Raw genomic sequence first — 21,302 nt, 5'->3', positions numbered from 1 at the left:
CCTCAGCTCTTTAATCCTGCCCCTCAGCCCATCCCACCTATCACCATAGTCCACCCTCGTTTGGTTTCCATGTGCAGTATATTTTTTAATTGTGTTGTGATGTTTTACATACATTTTGAACCTTTCTAATCGTATATTATCCACAGATTGTGAGCTAAAGATGAAAATCTTTCCTACGAGTATTATTATATTATAGATTGATTGACTATTGCTTTCCAAATCGCCAAACACTGCTATTTGTAAGGAGACAACGGACATCCTTGTTTTTCTCCTCTTAACAGTTCAATACTTTGAGTAGTAACCATTATTTACTATTTTACACCTGGGGTTGCTGTACATAACTTTAACCCATTGTATAAGAGATTCACCAAAATTAAAGTAGACCAGGCATTTATGTATAAATTCTAGTCGTACTTTATCAAACGCCTTTTCAAAATCTGCTATGAAGACCAGGCCAGGTATCTTCTATGTTTCATTGTCACATATTATCTCAAATATATTGTCCATGTAAAAAATCTGTCTGATCAGGATGAACAATATCTGGTAAAACCTTTTTATTCTATGTGCTATGCATTTCACCAGGATTGTCTGGAGGCCTCTTACACATTTCACAAGTTTTTTAAATGGACTGGATCATTATTGGGGTGGCAGCCTAGTGGTTAGAGAGTTGGACTAGTAACCGGAAGGTTGCAAGTTCAAACCCCCGAGCTGACAAGGTACAAATCTGTCGTTCTGCCCCTGAACAGGCAGTTAACCCACTGTTCCTAGGCCGTCATTGAAAATAATAATTTGTTCTTAACTGACTTGCCTAGTTAAATAAAGGTAAAATAAAATTATACTTACCACCTGGGTCCTGTTTCAGCAGTAAATGAAATCAGACCCTCTTGAGTACCTGAAAGTCTAGAATTTGTATAAGAGTAGTTAAAACATGCTAAAAATGGATCTTTGAGTACAAATAATGGATCTTTGAGTACAAAAGGTCAGATATACTGACCTACCTCTACTGGTATATCATCAAGCAGGGTGTTTTTAAACACTAAAAGGATTTAATTGCCTCAAGAAGTTCCTCCTCTGTAAGTTGACCTTCACACAGGTCTTTCAGTACATTTGTTAATTTTACATTATTATTAGGAAAGAAATCCTTACCTCATTCAGTGGAGATGGAGACTGAAAATAAAACATGCTTAAAATATAATTTGGTGAATCATGGATGACTCCATTTGTAACTAGTTTCTGTAAATTATTTTTGGTAGCATTACTATGTTGAAGATTCAAGAAAAATGTAGTGCATTTAAAAAAAAAAAATCCATCCAACACAACATGTGCGTTTCTCAATATGCACTCTACCGCATTTTGAGCGCGCAAACTGGAGCACACAATGATCAGAGTATGGAACACGTACTCTGTACACATTTCGAAGGATGCATCGATGCAAGCTTCAACTAAATTCCCAGGATTGTTGATGTAATATGACACAACCATGTAAAACATGATGAAAAATCTCTTAAACAATAGCCAACGGTTTTTGAGCTGAAGCAAGAGAAAATAAACTCTGACTTCGGAGTGAACTGTTGCCCATTCACATCTCATATGTTGCCTGACTAGAATATTTTATCTTGATATAGTAATAAATACATACTATGTTAATTTAGCATATCTACCTGCCTATAATACCCACTGTAATGTGCGTAGAGCGCAGGCTTACTGACAAAGAATTGGTAGCTAGCTAGCTAGCCATAAAGAATTCGTAGCTTACCATTGGCCTATCTACATTGCATTACAACATTAGTTTTAGGTCGTTTTGTACATGTAAAAGTAGCTTGCTTCTCATATGTACATTCTTATGCATTCTCCACACTCTCTTCCACACAAGAACGTCCTCGGAGAATGAAGTTGTATGCATATTGAGAAACACACACTGAGTGACTTGTCACAAAATGGCACAGGTCTGCGCATAAAATACAGTAGAACTAATTTTAATCTGCAGTGTGATTTAAGTGTAAGCTTTTCTTCTCTTCCCCTCTTTCCTAGTTGGAGGTCAGTGATTCCAGTTCTAGCAGTAATCTGTCTCTGGCCAAGGCGCGGCCTGCCAGCGAGCACAACAACAACGGCCAGTCTCCTGCCCACCTCAAGGCCCAGCGGTCCATCTCCGGCACCCAGAAACAGAGACGCTACAGCGACCAGGGTGAGAGAGGGTGGGAGGAGATGGAGCAGGAAGGATAGGGAAGAAGGGGGGATGTAGGAGAGACAGGATGAAGGAGGGGAGATGCAGGGGAGGGGGAGGACACAAAGGAGAAGGAGGAGGGGAGGCACTGAGAGGAGAAGGAGAAGGGGAGACATTGAGAGTAGAAGGAGAAGGGGAGACATTGAGAGTAGAAGGAGAAGGGGAGACATTGAGAGTAGAAGGGAGAAGGGGGGACATTGAGAGTAGAAGGAGAAGGGGGGACATTGAAGGAGAAGGAGGAGGGGGACATTGAGAGTAGAAGGAGAAGGGGGGGGACATTGAGAGGAGAAGGAGGAGGGGGACATTGAGAGGAGGAAGGACATTGAGAGGGGGACATTGAGAGGAGAAGGAGGAGGGGGGACATTGAGAGTAGAAGGAGAAGGGGGGACATTGAGAGGAGAAGGAGGAGGGGGACATTGAGAGGAGAAGGAGAAGGGGGACATTGAGAGTAGAAGGAGAAGGGGGGACATTGAGAGGAGAAGGAGGAGGGGGACATTGAGAGAGGAGGAGGGGGACATTGAGAGGAGGAGGAGGGAAGGAGAGACATTGAGAGTAGAAGGAGAAGGGGGGACATTGAGAGAAGAGAAGGAGGAGGGGAAGACATTGAGAGTAGAAGGAGAAGGGGGGACATTGAGAGGAGAAGGAGACATTGAGAGAGGAGGGAGGAGACATTGAGAGGAGAAGGAGGAGGGGGGACATTGAGAGTTGAGAAGGAGAGGAGGGGAGACATTGAGAGTAGAAGGAGAAGGGGGGACATTGAGAGTAGAAGGAGGAGGGGAGACATTGAGAGTAGAAGGAGAAGGGGGGACATTGAGAGGAGAAGGAGGAGGGGAGACATTGAGAGTAGAGAAGGGGGAGACATTGGAGGAAGGAGGCATTGAGAGGAAGGGGGAGAGAGGAGAAGGAGGGGGGGGACATGAAGGAGGAGAAAGGGGGAGGGAAGGCATTGAGAGGAGAAGGAGGAGGGGGGACATTGAGAGGAGAAGGAGGAGGGGGGACATTGAGAGGAGGAGGAGGAGGGGAGACATTGAGAGTAGAAGGAGAAGGGGGGACATTGAGAGGAGAAGGAGGAGGGGAGACATTGAGAGGAGAAGGAGAAGGGGGACATTGAGAGGAGAAGGAGGAGGGAAGGCATTGAGAGGAGAAGGAGGAGGGAAGGCATTGAGAGGAGAAGGTGGAGGGAAGGCATTGAGAGGAGAAGGTGGAGGGGAGGCATTGAGCGGAGAAGGAGAAGGGGGGACATTGAGAGTAGAAGGAGAAGGGGGGACATTGAGAGGAGAAGGAGAAGGGGGGACATTGAGAGGAGGAGGAGGAGGGGAGACATTGAGAGTAGAAGGAGAAGGGGGGACATTGAGAGGAGAAGTAGGAGGGGGGACATTGAGAGTAGAAGGAGAAGGGGGACATTGAGAGGAGAAGGAGGAGGGGAGACATTGAGAGGAGGAGGAGGAGGGGGACATTGAGAGGAGAAGGAGGAGGGAAGGCATTGAGAGGAGAAGGAGGAGGGTGGACATTGAGAGGAGGAGGAGGAGGGGGGACATTGAGAGTAGAAGGAGAAGGGGGGACATTGAGAGGAGAAGGAGGAGGGGAGACATTGAGAGGAGAAGGAGAAGGGGGGACATTGAGAGGAGAAGGAGGAGGGAAGGCATTGAGAGGAGAAGGAGGAGGGGGACATTGAGAGGAGAAGGGGGGACATTGAGAGGAGAAGGAGGAGGGGGACATTGAGAGTAGAATGAGAAGGGGGGACATTGAGAGGAGAAGGAGGAGGGGAGACATTGAGAGGAGAAGGAGAAGGGGGGGCATTGAGAGGAGAAGGAGGAGGGAAGGCATTGAGAGGAGAAGGAGGAGGGGGACATTGAGAGGAGAAGGAGGAGGGGGGACATTGAGAGGAGAAGGAGGAGGGAAGGCATTGAGAGGAGAAGGAGAAGGGGGGACATTGAGAGGAGAAGGAGGAGGGAAGGCATTGAGAGGAGAAGGAGGAGGGAAGGCATTGAGAGGAGAATGTGGAGGGAAGGCATTGAGAGGAGAAGGTGGAGGGGAGGCATTGAGAGGAGGGGGAGGAGGAGTAAGGGGGTCATGAAGGAGGAAAAGGGGGATAAGTGTTATAGGAAGGGCGATGTGAACATCCAATGCACCACAGTTCTCATTGTAACTCCACACTCATCCATGTGTCTCCCTCCCTCCCTCCAGCCGGTCCATCCATTCCCTCGGTGGGCTACCCCAAGAGGAGCCAGACCAGCTCGGATGACAACGGCGACCACAAAGAGGACGGGGGTGCCCAGCCACGGAAGTCTGTTTCACCAGGCGGGCGTGGTGGCAGCGGTGCCCCTGCCAGTCCCCTATTGGGTAACGCCAACAACCCTAACAAGGCCGACATCCCCGACCGCAAGAAGGGCTCCACCACACCCAGCGTGAGTACACCGAGAGTACACAGAATATGTATACACACGCACCCGCACACCAAACACACACACACACACACACACACACACACACACACACACACACACACACACACACACACACACACACACACACACACACACACACACACACACACACACACACACACACACACACACACTCAGTCACTGAGTCACTCACAGGGTTTTTGGGCTTGATGTCAATGTCTGTGTCTAAAATCTGTCTTCTACTTACTAAAACTATACACTGTGTACTAATCTTACTACATACAGTGCCTTCGGAAAGTATTCAGACCCCTTGACTTTTTCCACATTTTGCTAAGTTACAGCCTTATTGGATTAAATAAATATAAAAAATATGCAATCTACATACAATACCCTATAATGACAAAGCAAATTTATTTAAAAAACAAAAAAAACAAACAGAAATACCTTATTTACATAAGTATTCAGACCCTTTGCTATGAGACTCGAAATTGAGCTCAAATTCAATTGAGCTGACAGCGCATGTCAGAGCAATAATCAACCCATGAGGTTGAGGAAATTGTCCGTAGAGCTCAGAGACAGGATTGTGTCGAGGCACAGATCTGGGGAAGGGTACCAAAAAATGTCTGCAGCATTAAAGGTCCCCAAGAACACAGTGGCCTCCATAATTCTAAAATGGAAGAAGTTTGGAACCACCCGGCCAAACTGAGCAATCGGGGGAGAAGGGCCTTGGTCAGGGAGACAACCAAGAACACGATGGTCACTCTGACAGAGCTCTAGAGTGCCCCTGAGGAACTGCAGCATTCCACTAATCAGTCCTTTATGGTAAAGTGGCCAGGTGGAAGCCACTCCTTAGTAAAAGGCACATGACCCGCAAGCCCGCTTGGAGTTTGCCAAAAGACACCTAAAGGACTCTGACCATGAGAAACAAGATGCTCTGGTCTGATTAAACCAAGATTTAACTCTTTGGCCTCAATGCCAAGCGTCACTTTCTGGAGGAAACCTGGCACCATCCCTACGGTAAAGCATGGTGGTGGCAGCATCATGCTGTGGGGATGTTTTTCAGCGGCAGGGACTGGGAGACTAGTCAGGGTCGAGGGAAAGATGAATGGAGCAAAGTACAGAGAGTTCCTTGATGAAAACCTGCTCCAGAGCCCTCAGGACCTCAGACTGGGCGAAGGTTCACCTTCCAACAGCACCACGACCCTAAGCATACAGCCTAGCCTTTTTGGCCCAGCCAGACCCCGGACTTGAACCCAATCGAACATGTCTGGAAAGACCTGAAAATAGCTGTGCAGCAACGCTCCCCATCCAAGCTGACAGAGCTTGAGAGGATCTGCAGAGAAGAATGGGAGAAACTCCCCAAATACAGGTGTGCCAAGCTTGTAGCGTCACACCCAAGACTCGAGGTTGTAATCGCTGCCAAAGTTGCTTCAACAAAGTACTGAGTAAAGGGTCTGAATACTTACGCAAATGTGATATTTCAGTTTTTTTTTTAAATGTATATAAAATTTGCTAAAATGTATAAAAATCTGTGTTTGCTTCGTCATTATGGGGTATTGGGATGTCATTATGGGGTATAGTGTGTAGATTGATGAGGGGAAAAAAACAATTTAGTAAATTTTTGAATAAGGCTGTAACGTAACAAAATGTGGGTCTTAATACTGTATTGTATAGAACGTACTGTTTAGTACAAATGTATGCAGTAAGCAACAAATATCCACATAATAGGCTCACCCACACTGAGAATACGTCATCTAATGCGCAATTGCGTTCCTACCCGCCATTTGTTGGCATTTAATTATCAGCTGATTCTTCAGCTGTTGTCAAACACACGTAGGTCTGAAAATACCCTTCTCTTTGTCGATGGTGTGCAGTGAATTCTACTAGATGAAAAGCTAAATGAGTATGACATCCTGGCATTTAAAGAATACAATATTTTCAAATACAATCATTTCGCATACTCAATCAGCATACTGTTTTAAATATAAGTATGGATATTTGGCCACACACTCACTCACAGGGTAGCTTTTTTGGGCTTGATGATCAATGTCAAAGAGGGGTCGAGATAGTGTTTACAGCATTTGTACTGGGCCTCACAAGAAACATAGTGTTTACAGCATTTGTACTGGGCCTCACAAGAAACATAGTGTTTACAGCATTTGTACTGGGCCTCACAAGAAACATAGTGTTTACAGCATTTGTACTGGGCCTCACAAGAAACATAGTGTTTACAGCATTTGTACTGGGCCTCACAAGAAACATAGTGTTTAGGGCAGTATCTTCTCTTGTCCTTTCTTTCTTTGGTTTATTTATTGATTTTTCTTTCTGTCTCTGTCTGTCACTATACTTCTCACCTTCCGTCCTCACCCTCTCTCTCTCTCGCAATTAAATTGAAGAAACTGTTGACACGCCAAAGCACAACGGTGACAACAAGCTTGTGTTCAAAAAAAGAAAAAAGAAACAGCAATACGGTTGCAGTTATGAATTCCTCTCTCTCTTTCATCACCCTCCTTTCATCACCCTCCTTTCATCACCCTCCTTTCATCACCCTCTCCCTTCTTTCATCACCCTCTCTCTTTCCCTCTCCCTCCTTTCATCACCCTCTCTCTTTTCACCACCCTCCTTTCATCACCCTCTCCCTCTTTCATCACCCTCCTTTCTTTCCCTCTCCCTCCTTTCATCACCCTCTCTCTTTCCCTCTCCCTTCTTTCATCACCCTCTCTCTTTCCCTCTCCCTCCTTTCATCACCCTCTCTCTTTCCCTCTCCCTTCTTTCATCACCCTCTCTCTTTCCCTCTCCCTCCTTTCATCACCCTCTCTCTTTCCCTCTCCCTTCTTTCATCACCCTCTCTCTTTTCCTCCCTCCTTTTCATCACCCTCTCTCTTTCCCTCTCTCTCTTTCATCACCCTCTCTCTTTCCCTCTCCCTTATTTCATCACCCTCTCTCTTTCACTCTCTCCCTCCTTTCATCACACTCTCTCTTTCACTCTCTCCCTCCTTTCATCACCCTCTCTCTCTTTCACTCTCTCCCTCCTTTCATCACCCTCTCCCTCCGTTCATCACTCTCTCTCTTTCACCTCTCTCCCTCCTTTCACCACCCCCTCTCCCTCCTTTCATCACCCTCTCTCTTTCACTCTCTCCCTCCTTTCATCACACTCTCTCTCTCTCTCTCTCTCTCCCTCCAGACTAACTCCACATCAGGGGGCATGAGAAGGAGGAACACGTATGTGTGTAGCGAGAGGAACGCCTCGGACCGCCACTCTGTCATCCAGAACGGAAAAGAAAACAGGTGAGGCTTTGTCTGTCCCGTTGTCCCTCCTAGCCTGCAGCAGCTACATACACCACCCTGACCACACTGTACAAGATTCAGGTCTTGAAGATGATGTTCTAGTTAAGGTTGTTGTTTTACTAAAGGAAGGCCCCGTTCTTCATCATCATCATCATTATACACACAGTGTTTTCTCTGTGAAATAGCCATGGTAAAAAAAAAACATTGGTTTAGAATCACAGAGATGCTATATTGGGGCCTATTAATGTCCAGCTCAATAGAAATTACACTGTATATTTACCTTTAGTCATTGGCCTATTTGAAAGGACTCTATCATAATTGGAACAGAGTAGTTGTGTCAGATAAATAAATAAAAAGCACATGTGAACGGCACTCTGTGTTGTTCAAAAATACAAGAGATAAAATTAATTAATGAAATGGTATTTATCACATGCGCCGAACACAAGTGTAGACTTGACTGTGAAATGCTTACGAGCCCGTTCCCAACAATGCAGAGTTAAAAAGTAAAACAAATTAGCAGAAACATTTTAAAGGAAATACTAACCCAATACAATAACAATAACGAGGCTAAATACAAGGGGTACTGGTACCGAGTCAATGTGCAGGGGTACAAGTCAGCTGAGGTAGTTGAGGTAATATGTACATGTAGGCAGGGGTAAAAGTGACTAGGTAATCAGGGTAGATAATAAACAGAGTAGCAGCAGGGTATGTTGAAGAGTGTTAAAGTGTGTGTGTGTGGCGTCAATATGCATGTGTGTGAGCATATAGTATGTAGTGCGTGTGTGTTGCAGTGTCAGTGTAGTATGTGTGAGTGTGTGGGTGAGTGTGCATAGAGCCGGTGCAAGAGAGTTAGCACAAATAGCGTGGCCATTTGATTAACTGTTCAGCAGTCTTATGGCTTGGGGGTAGAAGCGGTTCAGCAGTCTTATGGCTTGGGGGTAGAAGCTGTTCAGCAGTCTTATGGCTTGGGGGTAGAAGCTGTTCAGGAGCCTTTTGGTCCCAGAGTTGGCGCTCCTGTACCGCTTGCCTTGCAGTAGCAGAGAGAACAGTCTGACCGTTCTGGAATCAATTTTTAGTGATGTGGACACTGAGGAACTTGAAGCTCTCGACCCATTCCACTACAGCCCCGTTAATGTGAATGCGGCGCCCCCCAGTTTCCTGTAGTCCATAATTAGCTTGCTTGTCATGCTGACATTGAGGGAGAGGTTGTTGTCCTGGTACTATACTGCCAGGTCTCTGACCTCCTCCCTTTTGGCTGTAGCGTCGTCGTCAGTGATCAGGTCTAGCACCGTTGTGTCATCTGCAAACTTAATGACGGTGTTGGAGTCGTGCTTGGCTACGTAGTTGTGGGTGAACATGGAATACAGGAGGGGACTAAGCACGCACCCTTGAGGGGCCCCCGTGTTGAGGGTCAGCATGGTGGATGCGTTGTTGCCTACCCTCACCAGCTGGGGGCGGTCTGTCAGAATGTCCAGGATCCAGCAGAGGGAGGTGTTCAGTCCCAGGGTCAGTTTAGTGATGAGCTTGGAGGGCACTATATTGTTGCACGCTGAGCTTGGTGGTCTGCTTGAAACATGTAGGTATTACAGGGTCAGAACGAGGTTAAAAATGGCAGTGAAGACGCATATCAGCTGAGTACGCATCCTGGTAATCCGCCTGGCCCTGCAGCCTTGTGAATGTTAAGCTGTTTAAAGGTCTTACTCACACCGGCTATGGAGAGCTTGATCACACAGTTGTCCAGAAAAGCTGGTGCGCTCAAGCATGGTTCAGTGTTGCTAGCCTCGAAGCGGGCATTTAGCTCGTCTGGTAAGCTCGCGTCACTGGCAAGCTTGTGGCTAGGTTTCCTTTGTAATCCGTGATAGTTTTCAAGCCCTGCCACATCCGACGAGTGTCAGAGCAGATGTAGTAGGATTCGACCTTAGTCCTGTATTGACGCTTTCCATGTTTTATTTCTTATAAGCGTCCGGATTAGTGTGACGCTCCTTGAAAGTGGCAGCTCTAGCCTTTAGCTCAGTGTGGATGTTGCCTGTAATCCATGGCTTTTGGTTGGGATATGTACGTACGGTCACTGTGGGGGTGTCGTCGTTGTCGATGCACTTATTAATGAAGCCGGTATCTGATGTGGTAAACTCCTCAATGTTATCGGATGAATCCTGAAACATATTCCATTCTGTGCTCGCGAAACAGTCCTGTAGCTTAGCATCCGCTTCATCGGACCACATCTGTATTGAGTGCCTCACTGGTACTTCCTGTTTGAGTTTTTGCTTATAGACAGGAATCAGGAGGGTAGAGTTATGGTCAGATTTTACAAATGGAGGGCGAGAGAGAGCTTTGTATGTGTCTTTGTGTGTAGAGTAAAGGTGATCTAGAGGTTTTTTCCCGCCTCTAGATGCACAGGTGACATACTGGTTGAGATTAGTGAAAACAAATTTACGTTTCCTGCATTAAAATCACTGGCCACTAGCAGCTCCACCACTGGGTGAGCATTTTCTTGTTTGCTTATGGCCCTATAAAGCGCGTTGATTGCGGTCTTAGTGCCAGCATTTGTTTGTGGTGGTAAGTAGACAGCTACAAAAAATATAGATGAAAACTCTGTTTTGTAAATATTTTGAACAAAAAGTTGGAACGCAACAATTTACAGAGTTACAGTTCATGTCAGGAAATCAGTCAATTGAATTAAATTCATTGGGCCCTAATCTATGGATTTCACATTGCTGAGAATACAGATATGCATCTGTTGATTACAGATACCTTTAAAAAAAAGATAGGGGCTTGGATCAGAAACCAGTCAGTATCTGGTGACCGCCTCATGCAGCGCGACACATCTCTTTTGCATATAGTTGATCAGGCTGTTGATTGTGGGCTGTGAAATGTTGTCCCACTCCGCTTCAATGGCTGTGCAAAGTTGCTGGATATTGGCGAGAATTGGAACTCGCTGTCGTACACGTCGATCCTGAGCATCCCAAACGTGCTCAATGGGTGACATGTCTGGTGAATATGCAGGCCATTGAAGAACTGGGATTTCAGCTTCCAGGAATTGTGTACTGATCCTTGCAACATGGGGCCCGGCCGTGCATTATCATGCTGAAACATGAGATGATGGAGGCGGATGAATGGCACAACAATGGGCCTTAGGATCTAGTCACGGTATCTCTGAGCATTGAAATTACCATCAATAAAATGCATTTGTGTTTGTTGTCCCTAGCTTATGCCTGCCCATACCATAACCCCACCGCCACCATGGGGCGCTCTGTTCACAACGTTGACATCAGCGAACCGCTCGCCCATACAACGCCATACACATGGTCTGTGGTTGGGAGGCTGATTGGACATACTGAAAATGATGTTGGATGCGGCTTACGGTAGAGAAATTAACATTCAATATCTGGCAACAGCTCTGGTGTATATTCCTGCACTCAGAATGCCAATTGCACGCTCCATCAAAACTGGGGTGTTGTGTGACAAAACTGAACATTTTAGGGGCCTTTTGTTACCAGCACAAGGTGCAGCTGTGTAATGATCATCATGCTGTTTAATCAGCTTATTGATATGCCACACCTGTCAACTGGATGGATTATCATGACAAAGGAGAAATACTAACAGGGATGTAAACAAACTTTTTGAGAGAAATAAGCTTTTTCTGTATATGGAACATTTTGGAGATATTTTATTTCAGCTCATGAAACATGGAAACAAGACTTTACATGTTGCGTTTATATTTTAGTTCAGTGTAGTATGGTCTCCAGTTTATTATGAGGTATGGCGCATCAGCTGTTATTAACAAAGAGACATACACCACTTCCCACTCTGAGTTTGCCCGACGTTGCCGTTCTGTCCTGCTGATGTATTAAAGAAAACAGCTGGATGTATATTATCCATGTCCTTGTTCAGCCGAGACTCTGAGAAAAATAGGATATTACAGTTCTTCAGATCACGTTGATAGGATAATCTCAAATGAAGCTTGTCCAGTTTACTCTCCAGTGATTGCACGTTTGCCAATAGAACGGAGAGTAGAGGGCGGGTTACTTGTTGAAGTGTTCTGACAAACAAATCTGAGAAATTTGTTGAGATTAAAATAGACTATGCCAAGAGAATCTTGAGGATGAAAAGTGCTTGGAAGGTTGGTGTTCAGTATGTGTTTGAATTTATACACAATGTCCCTGCTGTTCAACTGAGATTCTCATAGTTGTGTTACTGTTCAACTGATATTATAGGTGAATGTGACAGTGTTCACTTTGATGGTTTTTAAAAGAGGGTTTAAAACGTTCTTTGACCTCGGTCGGTCTGCAGCAGTCAAAGCCTTTGATCTCTCTCTGTCGGAGACGTTCATTAGGCACCAAACATAAGAAAATGTAGTTGAACAGGGAGGTAGTTACACTTGTACACTAAGAAGCGCTCATTTTGTTTTACAAGGTGTCTTGTGTTACCATGGCAATTCAATTTGAGTGCTCAGATTTGTCACCAAGATTACTTTTTGAATGATTCATTCACGACATTCACACAGGAAATTAGTGCAATGTAACATTGCGATACACTGATCCAATTCCCCTCAATTATAAATAAAACTGATATGTATCGAGGACTGAGGGAGGGACACAGCAGGTTGATAGACACTCATATGCAGTCCACACCCTTTGACCAACCAGTGCAACCCAATACAGAGACAGTCACCACTGTCAAGAAGGCTCCCTTCAACTTCTGCTTGTCTAACTATCTATGCTACAGTACATTCATTCAAGGGAGCCTGGACAGAAAGAATTGCTTCCTCTTCTGTCCTCTTTTTTTATCTTATGAAGTTTGACTCTTTTTATGCCCTCAATGCTTTATTAAAACCCACTTGTTTTGCTCTGGCCCTGTGGCCTTTTTCGCCGCACTTTACCTCCTGTCCTCCGGGGGGCAGCATGAGTGAAATGTCGGCGGCCTGTGCCACTAGCCCCTCTGCCTACGCCAAGGCCCTCACCGTCTCCTCAGCCTCGGTCCGCCTGCGCCACCAGAAGGCCGCGTCCCTGTCGGCTTCAGGCCACACCTGCCGCCAAACGCTGCCGCCTACCGATGGCGACTTCTTCAGGCCTAAGTAAGAGGCTTCCCACCCTGCCTCCCAGGGGTTCAACCAGGGGTCCTCCTCTTCCCAGGGGCCACGTTATGTCTGTCTGCTCGTCTCTCTAACCTCGGTTTTCCATCCCCCTCTATGTCCCCACTTTTTCTCTCTAGTGCCCTCTGACCAATCTGAATATTTCCCTCCCCAACACTCATCCCGTGTATCCGCCCTCTTCTCATTCCGTTAGCTCCACCCCCAAAGCATCTCCACCAATGGCTGTTACCTCTGGTAAAGGTTTCTGTCTTAACACAGAGAAGGATTGTGTCCTCTCTCTTCCCACTAACTTACCCCAGTGTCTTTGCTCCAAAGTAGTGCTAGCCAAATCTTACCTGACAAACAAAATCCCTAATGGAGCAAAGATCAGTAGCTGCATTAAGGTAATTGGCCCTAATGTCCTAAAACTCTGTTTAGGTTCCCTTTAACTCTTTAGTCAACTAAACAATAAAAACATGTGTTTCATCATGATGTGGTTGATAAAGTCGTAGCTAACCAAAACCATCCGACTTGACATCTGCTGCTCTTTCAGGTAAGAGATGTGAAATGGTATTGTTTCAGGTAGTATCGGTACTTGTTCACAGAACAGGGTGATGGTGTCCCCTCTTTTGAATGTGAATAACCTGGAACCTTGTCTGCTTTAGCCAACTCTTTGGCTTGCGAAGAAAACAGGCCGTGACCCAAGCTAAAATATGTGGCCTTGACTCTTAATTTCCCTTTCCTCCACCCATGTTTCCTCCCCAGCACGTCGACGACGTCTGGCCAGCGGAACCCTGGTGGCTCCTCCACCCACAGCATCAGCAGCGGCGCCACGCCCCCCGACAGGCTGCGTTTCCCCCGCGGCACAGCCAGCCGCAGCACCTTCCACGGCGGCCAGCTGCGGGAGCGTCGCACGGCCACCTACAACGGCCCGCCGGCCTCACCCACGCTGTCGCATGACGCCACGCCCCTCTCGCAGTCCCGCAGCCGAGGCACCACCAACCTCTTCACCAAGCTCACCTCCAAACTCACGCGCAGGTAAGCCAAAGCCACACACGGTATCCCCGAAACAATCGGAATAAACCATGGTATGCAGTTTTCAGCACTGGGGTTTGAGATCTGTACTTTTTGGTTTCTTCACTAGCCTGTATAATATGAATTTATCCATACCCTATTTCACTCGTCATTCTTTAATAAGGAGCCATAGTAATGGTGTTAACGCTGCCATGGAGCCATAGTAATGGTGTTAACTCTGCCATGGAGCCATAGTAATGGTGTTAACTCTGCCACGGAGCCGTAGTAATGGTGTTAACTCTGCCATGGAGCCATAGTAATGGTGTTAACTCTGCCATGGAGCCATAGTAATGGTGTTAACTCTGCCATGGTTCGTTCGTCAAAGGCTTTTTTGACGTTTTTTGGGATACACAACATTTGGTTTGTGGTAAACACAGGCTTAGGAGATATTATGTGTTTTGTTCTATGAGATAATCTTCATCAGCTGATGTCATTTTTTTGTGAATTTTTAAGCATTTATGTCATCATTTTTTTTTTTTTTACCTTTATTTAACTGGGCAAGTCAGTTAAGAACAAATTCTTATTTACAATGACGGTCTACAATGTTTGATATCTCTCACTTCTCTTTGAAGTCCTGCACATTTGTTTATACATTTTCACCCCCCTCCTCGGTAAGAATAATCTTCTATCTCAGAATCAATATTAGCTCCAGGTTGTTCTATATTTTAGCCAGAATTATATTTGGATTATGTCTCAACGCTCTGTCATATGCAAAATGACTTCATTACTTTTTGGGGCTTTTTATTCATTAGACTAATAAAGACCCTCAAGTTTAATCTGAAAAGTAATTTAACATTTAAGTATTCTTTAATGCATTCATTGAATGTTGTTTTTTTCTCACACTTTATCCTTTCCGTAGATGGGGTTCAGGTTTTTCTTGGACCAGATTTGAACACCTTAGCTCTATAATAATACTATTCTAGGGAAGCTGCTATTACCCATTATCCAAGCTGTCTGCAATCTGCCAGTAACAGATGCTAGCAGCCAAGCTCAGACAAGATGTCTCAGCTACTGATCTTTATTATGCTGCCCCCCAAAAAATGGAAATGTCAAACGATTTTCTAATTTGATTCTTTAAAAATATAAAGAATTTTTAGTACAACTTTTGACTTGGTACATTTCTTTCTTCTTTATTTTTTTTTTATAGAAACAAGTCATTCAGGTTTACCAAAAGGTAGGATGACCCCACCAATTGGCTTGGTGTGCAATTAATCAGAAACACTTAACTAATTGGTAAACTGTGTGGACTTTTTAACCCTGTGTGGACAAAGAGCTTTATTAAAATGCCTGAAACTGACTGACCTCTTGGCTCCATGAGCCCTAATCACAGTACAATTGAGCATGTCTAAGACCTTTTATGTTTTCTTATCGGTCTTTGAGTTTAACCAGCCTACAGACGCTACTAATCACCCATGCATGGCTCTCTACTGAGCTGGTCTGTGCACAATCACTAATGGTAATACTTGACAAATGTTTATTTATTGTTTAAGGTCTTGTGTTGGTTTTTACATGTGCATATGTCTGCACAACTACTGTACCATACAATGCCTTCATGACTGTACATCAAATGCATACAAGTTGGTAAAAAGTTTGTGGTAGCCATTTTTTAATTTGGCAGTAGCGAGCATGATGGTGTTCAGGCAGAACCCTCACTTTTGGTGACTTTTATTATTTTTATGAAGATGTTTCCACACTTTATGAATCAATTAATTTAGGGGTACTCTATGGGGTCAGTTCTAAGACCTATGGAAATACATTTTTACCCCCCCCAAAAAAAATATATTTTGTCATTTGTAATCCTACTGAAAACAACATTCTTTAGTAGAAGCATTTTATGAGCTCGTCTGTACTTTTTTTTACCTTTCATCTCGGACGCAAGGGACCCACTGTATTTTATATTTCAGAAAGCTCTTCATTTATCTTCTTGGACAAGGTAACAAACTTCTTGGTTGTGTAATTTAGGGTACCCTACTGGGCTCTAAATGTGGCTGCCGTTCGAGATGATGATTGAGAGGTGTTTCGTTGCAGGACGAAGTTCAGGTACCAAATCCCCAAAACTGTAGAGAATTCCTCCCCATCGTCTCTCTTCACGCATTGGTGTCCCTGAAAGCTTTCCAAGCTATGGAACTTGTCCATCAATTTTTCCTTGATTTGCCCTTATACACCTGGCTAAGCAACTTGTCCCTCAATTTCTCCTTGACTTGCTCGATGATAGCCCAGCCCCTATCCTAGCCCAGTCCCTATCCTAGAACTGGTAGATGATAGCCCAGCCCCTATCCTAGCCCAGTCCCCATCTTAGAACTGGTAGATGATAGCCCAGACCCTATCCTAGCCCAGTCCCTATCCTAGAACTGGTAGATGATAACCCAGCCCCTATCCTAGCCCAGTCCCCATCCTAGAACTGGTAGATGATAGCCCAGACCCTATCCTAGAACTGGTAGATGATAGCCCAGACCCTATCATAGCCCAGTCCCAATCCTAGAACTGGTAGATGATAGCCCAGCCCCTATCCTAGAACTGGTAGATGATAGCCCAGCCCCTATCCTAGAACTGGTAGATGATAGCCCAGCCCCTATCCTAGAACTGGTAGATGATAGCCCAGTCCCTATCTTAGAACTGGTAGATGATAGCCCAGTCCCTATCCGAGAACTGGTAGATGATAGCCCAGCCCCTATCCTAGAACTGGTAGATGATAGCCCAGTCCCTGTCTTAGAACTGGTAGATGATAGCCCAGTCCCTATCCTAGAACTGGTAGATGATAGTCCATCCCCTATCCTAGAACTGGTAGATGATAGCCCAATCCTAGAACTGGTAGATGATAACCCAGCCCCTATCCTAGAACTGGTAGATGATAGTCCAGCCCCTATCCTAGAACTGGTAGATGATAGCCCAGACCCAATCCTGGAACTGGTAGATGATAGCCCAGCCCCTATCCTAGAACAGGTAGATGATAGCCCAGCCCCTATCCTAGAACAGGTAGATGATAGCCCAGCCCCTATCCTAGAACTGGTAGATGATAGCCCAGCCCCTATACTAGAACAGGTAGATGATAGCCCAGACCCTATCCTATAACTTTACCACAAGGACAAGTTATAAGATAAATAACTGCCTTAGTGGAGCACGTAATAACACCTTTTATTGGAATCGATTTCCCTGTTTGTGGGTGTTTGAAGGATCTACATTTATAAGTGCCATTGCATTGAGCACAGCCATTACACTTTTAATTACCATCCAGTAGGGGCGCAAATAGAACTGGTAGATGATAGCCCAGCCCCTATCCTAGAACTGGTAGATGATAGCCCAGCCCCTATCCTAGAACTGGTAGATGATAGCCCAGCCCCTATCCTAGAACTGGTAGATGATAGTCCAGCCCCTATCCTAGAACTGGTAGATGATAGTCCAGCCCCTATCCTAGAACTGGTAGATGATAGCCCAGCCCCTATCCTAGAACTGGTAGATGATAGCCCAGCCCCTATCCTAGAACTGGTAGATGATAGCCCAACCCCAATCCTAGAATTGGTAGATGATAGCCCAGCCCCTATCCTAGATCTGGTAGATGATAGCCCAGCCCCTATCCTAGAACTGGTAGATGACCCCATCCTAGAACTGGTAGATTATAGCCCAGCCCCAATCCTAGAACTGGTAGATGATAGCCCAGACCCTATCCTAGAACTGGTGGATGATCCCATCCTAGAACTGGTAGATGATAGCCCAGCCCCAATCCTAGAACTGGTAGATGATCCAATCCTAGAACTGGTAGATGATAGCCCAGCCCCAATCCTGGAACTGGTAGATGATCCCATCCTAGAACTGGTAGATTAAAGCCCAGCCCCAATCCTAGAACTGGTAGATGATAGCCCAGACCCTATCCTAGAACTGGTAGATGATCAAATCCTAGAACTGGTAGATGATAGCCCAGCCCCAATCCTAGAACTGGTAGATGATAGCCCAGCCCCAATCCTAGAACTGGTAGATGATCCAATCCTAGAACTGGTAGATGATAGCCCAGCCCCAATCATAGAACTGGTAGATGATCCAATCCTAGAACTGGTAGATGATAGCCCAGCCCCAATCCTAGAACTGGTAGATGATCCAATCCTAGAACTGGTAGATGATAGCCCAGCCCCAATTCTAGAACTGGTAGATGATCCAATCCTAGAACTGGTATATGATAGCCCAGTCCCAATCCTATAACTGGTAGATGATCCAATCCTAGAACTGGTAGATGATCCAATCCTAGAACTGGTAGATGATCCAATCCTAGAACTGGTAGATGATCCAATCCTAGAACTGGTAGATGATCCAATCCTAGAACTGGTAGATGATCCAATCCTAGAACTGGTAGATGATCCAATCCTAGAACTGGTAGATGATAGCCCAGCCCCAATCCTAGAACTGGTAGATGATCCAATCCGAGAACTGGTAGATGATAGCCCAGCCCCAATACTAGAACTGGTAGATGATCCAATCCTAGAACTGGTAGATGATAGCCCAGCCCCTATCCTAGAACTGGTAGATGATCCAATCCTAGAACTGGTAGATGATCCAATCCTAGAACTGGTATATGATAGCCCAGCCCCAATCCTATAACTGGTAGATGATCCAATCCTAGAACTGGTAGATGATCCAATCCTAGAACTGGTAGATGATAGCCCAGCCCCAATCCTAGAACAGGTAGATGATCCAATCCTAGAAATGGTACATGATCCAATCCTAGAACTGGTAGATGATAGCCCAGCGCCAATCCTAGAACTGGTAGATGATCCAATCCTAGAACTGGTAGATGATAGCCCAGCCCCAATCCTAGAACTGGTAGATGATCCAATCCTAGAACTGGTATATGATAGCCCAGCCCCAATCCTAGAACTGGTAAATGATAGCCCAGCCCCAATCCTAGAACTGGTAGATGATAGCCCAGCCCCAATCCTAGAACTGGTAGATGATCCAATCCTAGAACTGGTAGATGATAGCCCAGCCCCAATCCTAGAACTGGTAGATGATCCAATCCTAGAACTGGTAGATGATAGCCCAGCCCCAATCCTAGAACTGGTAGATGACCCAATCCTAGAACTGGTAGATGATAGCCCAGCCCCAATCCTAGAACTGGTAGATGATCCAATCCTAGAACTGGTATATGATAGCCCAGTCCCAATCCTATAACTGGTAGATGATCCAATCCTAGAACTGGTAGATGATCCAATCCTAGAACTGGTAGATGATCCAATCCTAGAACTGGTAGATGATCCAATCCTAGAACTGGTAGATGATCCAATCCTAGAACTGGTAGATGATAGCCCAGCCCCAATCCTAGAACTGGTAGATGATCCAATCCGAGAACTGGTAGATGATAGCCCAGCCCCAATCCTAGAACTGGTAGATGATCCAATCCTAGAACTGGTAGATGATAGCCCAGCCCCTATCCTAGAACTGGTAGATGATCCAATCCTAGAACTGGTAGATGATCCAATCCTAGAACTGGTATATGATAGCCCAGCCCCAATCCTACAACTGGTAGATGATCCAATCCTAGAACTGGTAGATGATCCAATCCTAGAACTGGTAGATGATCCAATCCTAGAACTGGTAGATGATAGCCCAGCCCCAATCCTAGAACTGGTAGATGATCCAATCCTAGAAATGGTACATGATCCAATCCTAGAACTGGTAGATGATAGCCCAGCGCCAATCCTAGAACTGGTAGATGATCCAATCCTAGAACTGGTATATGATAGCCCAGCCCCAATCCTAGAACTGGTAAATGATAGCCCAGCCCCTATCCTAGAACTGGTAGATGATAGCCCAGCCCCTATCCTAGAACTGGTAAATGGTAGCCCAGGCCCTATTCTAGAACTGGTAAATGATAGCCCAGCCCCTATCCTAGAACTGGTAGATGATAGCCCAGCCCCTATACTAGAACTGGTAGATGATAGAATGTGTGACTTGCTTTGCTTTTGTCCACTTACTCTTATATTATACTAAATCACATACAGATGGAACGGACAGATGCTGATATACTGGGCTATAGGGAAATAGCCAGTTCCAGACAGACACACAGAGTAGTAACTCTTAGAATCAGTTCCAAAGGGCCTTTTGATGCTCTGCAGTTCACTGCAGTCTAGCTCTATTAACAACCATTTCTAGTGTCCTGCCTCTCTTCAGGGGGACTCCATCAGGTCTAGTGTCCTGCCTCTCTTCAGGGGGCCTCCACCAGGTCTAGTGTCCTACCTCTCTTCAGGGGGCCTCCACCAGGTCTAGTGTCCTGCCTCTCTTCAGGGGGACTCCACCAGGTCTAGTGTCCTGCCTCTCTTCAGGGGGACTCCACCAGGTCTAGTGTCCTGCCTCTCTTCAGGGGGACTCCATCAGGTCTAGTGTCCTGCCTCTCTTCAGGGGGACTCCACCAGGTCTAGTGTCCTGCCTCTCTTCAGGGGGACTCCACCAGGTCTAGTGTCCTGCCTCTCTTCAGGGGGACTCCACCAGGTCTAGTGTCCTGCCTCTCTTCAGGGGGCCTCCACCAGGTCTAGTGTCCTGCCTCTCTTCAGGGGGACTCCACCAGGTCTAGTGTCCTGCCTCTCTTCAGGGGGACTCCACCAGGTCTAGTGTCCTGCCTCTCTTCAGGGGGACTCCACCAGGTCTAGTGTCCTGCCTCTCTTCAGGGGGACTCCACCAGGTCTCCATATGGGAGCACATGTGGGATGTGTGAAATGTACTCCTCAGCCTGAAATGTACCCACTTACCTGAGCAAATAGCTAGCTTTTCACATGGCACCGACTGTTAAGACTATTCAGGAGAGTGGTCACATGTGCTAGCAAGGCAGAGGTCACGAGTTCGCGCTGTTGGGCCAAATCGTGAGGAAGTGGTACTCACTAAGCAAGCAGCGTGACATCATCTTTACACAGAGATAGGGCTCCTTCTGTTTAAGCATCAAACAAACCCTCCTCTCTCTCTCTTTCTCCTTGTCTTTTCTCACACAGCCAACTAGGCCCAGCACTCCCGTCTGCATGCCTCCAACTGAATCTTCTTAGATGTGCTTGTTCTGTTCTGTGTACGAGTGTGTGTGTGTGTGTGTGTGTGTCTGTCTGTGTGAGAGGGTTTGGTGTGTGTGTGTGTGTGTGTGGGTCTACGTCGATCTGCACTTTTGTGTGAATTGTGTGATTGTGTGAATATTCCTTAAAGTCATATCTATGTATCTTTAATGTGTCTTGCATCTTTTCATCTGAATACACACATTGCTGCCTGC

At 45.8% G+C, this 21,302-nt stretch overlaps 1 protein-coding gene across 10 annotated transcripts in view; it reads left to right on the top strand.

Annotated features, from left to right (window-relative positions):
- LOC135506208 (MAP/microtubule affinity-regulating kinase 3-like) overlaps positions 1-21,302 on the top strand; it is a 114,476-nt gene that overhangs the window by 89,321 nt on the left and 3,853 nt on the right. For 6 of the 10 annotated variants that reach the window (XM_064925717.1, XM_064925715.1, XM_064925713.1 and 3 more), the window contains 5 exons: positions 2,032-2,185; positions 4,412-4,632; positions 7,817-7,920; positions 13,757-14,029; positions 15,213-15,239. In XM_064925717.1, the coding sequence (XP_064781789.1) occupies positions 2,032-2,185; positions 4,412-4,632; positions 7,817-7,920; positions 13,757-14,029; positions 15,213-15,239 (779 nt within the window). The remainder of the gene's footprint in view (positions 1-2,031; positions 2,186-4,411; positions 4,633-7,816; positions 7,921-13,756; positions 14,030-15,212; positions 15,240-21,302) is intronic. The other 4 variants (XM_064925716.1, XM_064925719.1, XM_064925714.1 and 1 more) reach the window with 1 other exon arrangement.

Source organism: Oncorhynchus masou, chromosome 19 (assembly GCF_036934945.1).
Source record: "Oncorhynchus masou masou isolate Uvic2021 chromosome 19, UVic_Omas_1.1, whole genome shotgun sequence".
NCBI lineage: Eukaryota > Metazoa > Chordata > Actinopteri > Salmoniformes > Salmonidae > Oncorhynchus > Oncorhynchus masou.
The sequence above is the reverse complement of the archived record's forward strand: the minus strand, read 5'-3'. Positions and strand labels throughout refer to the sequence as shown.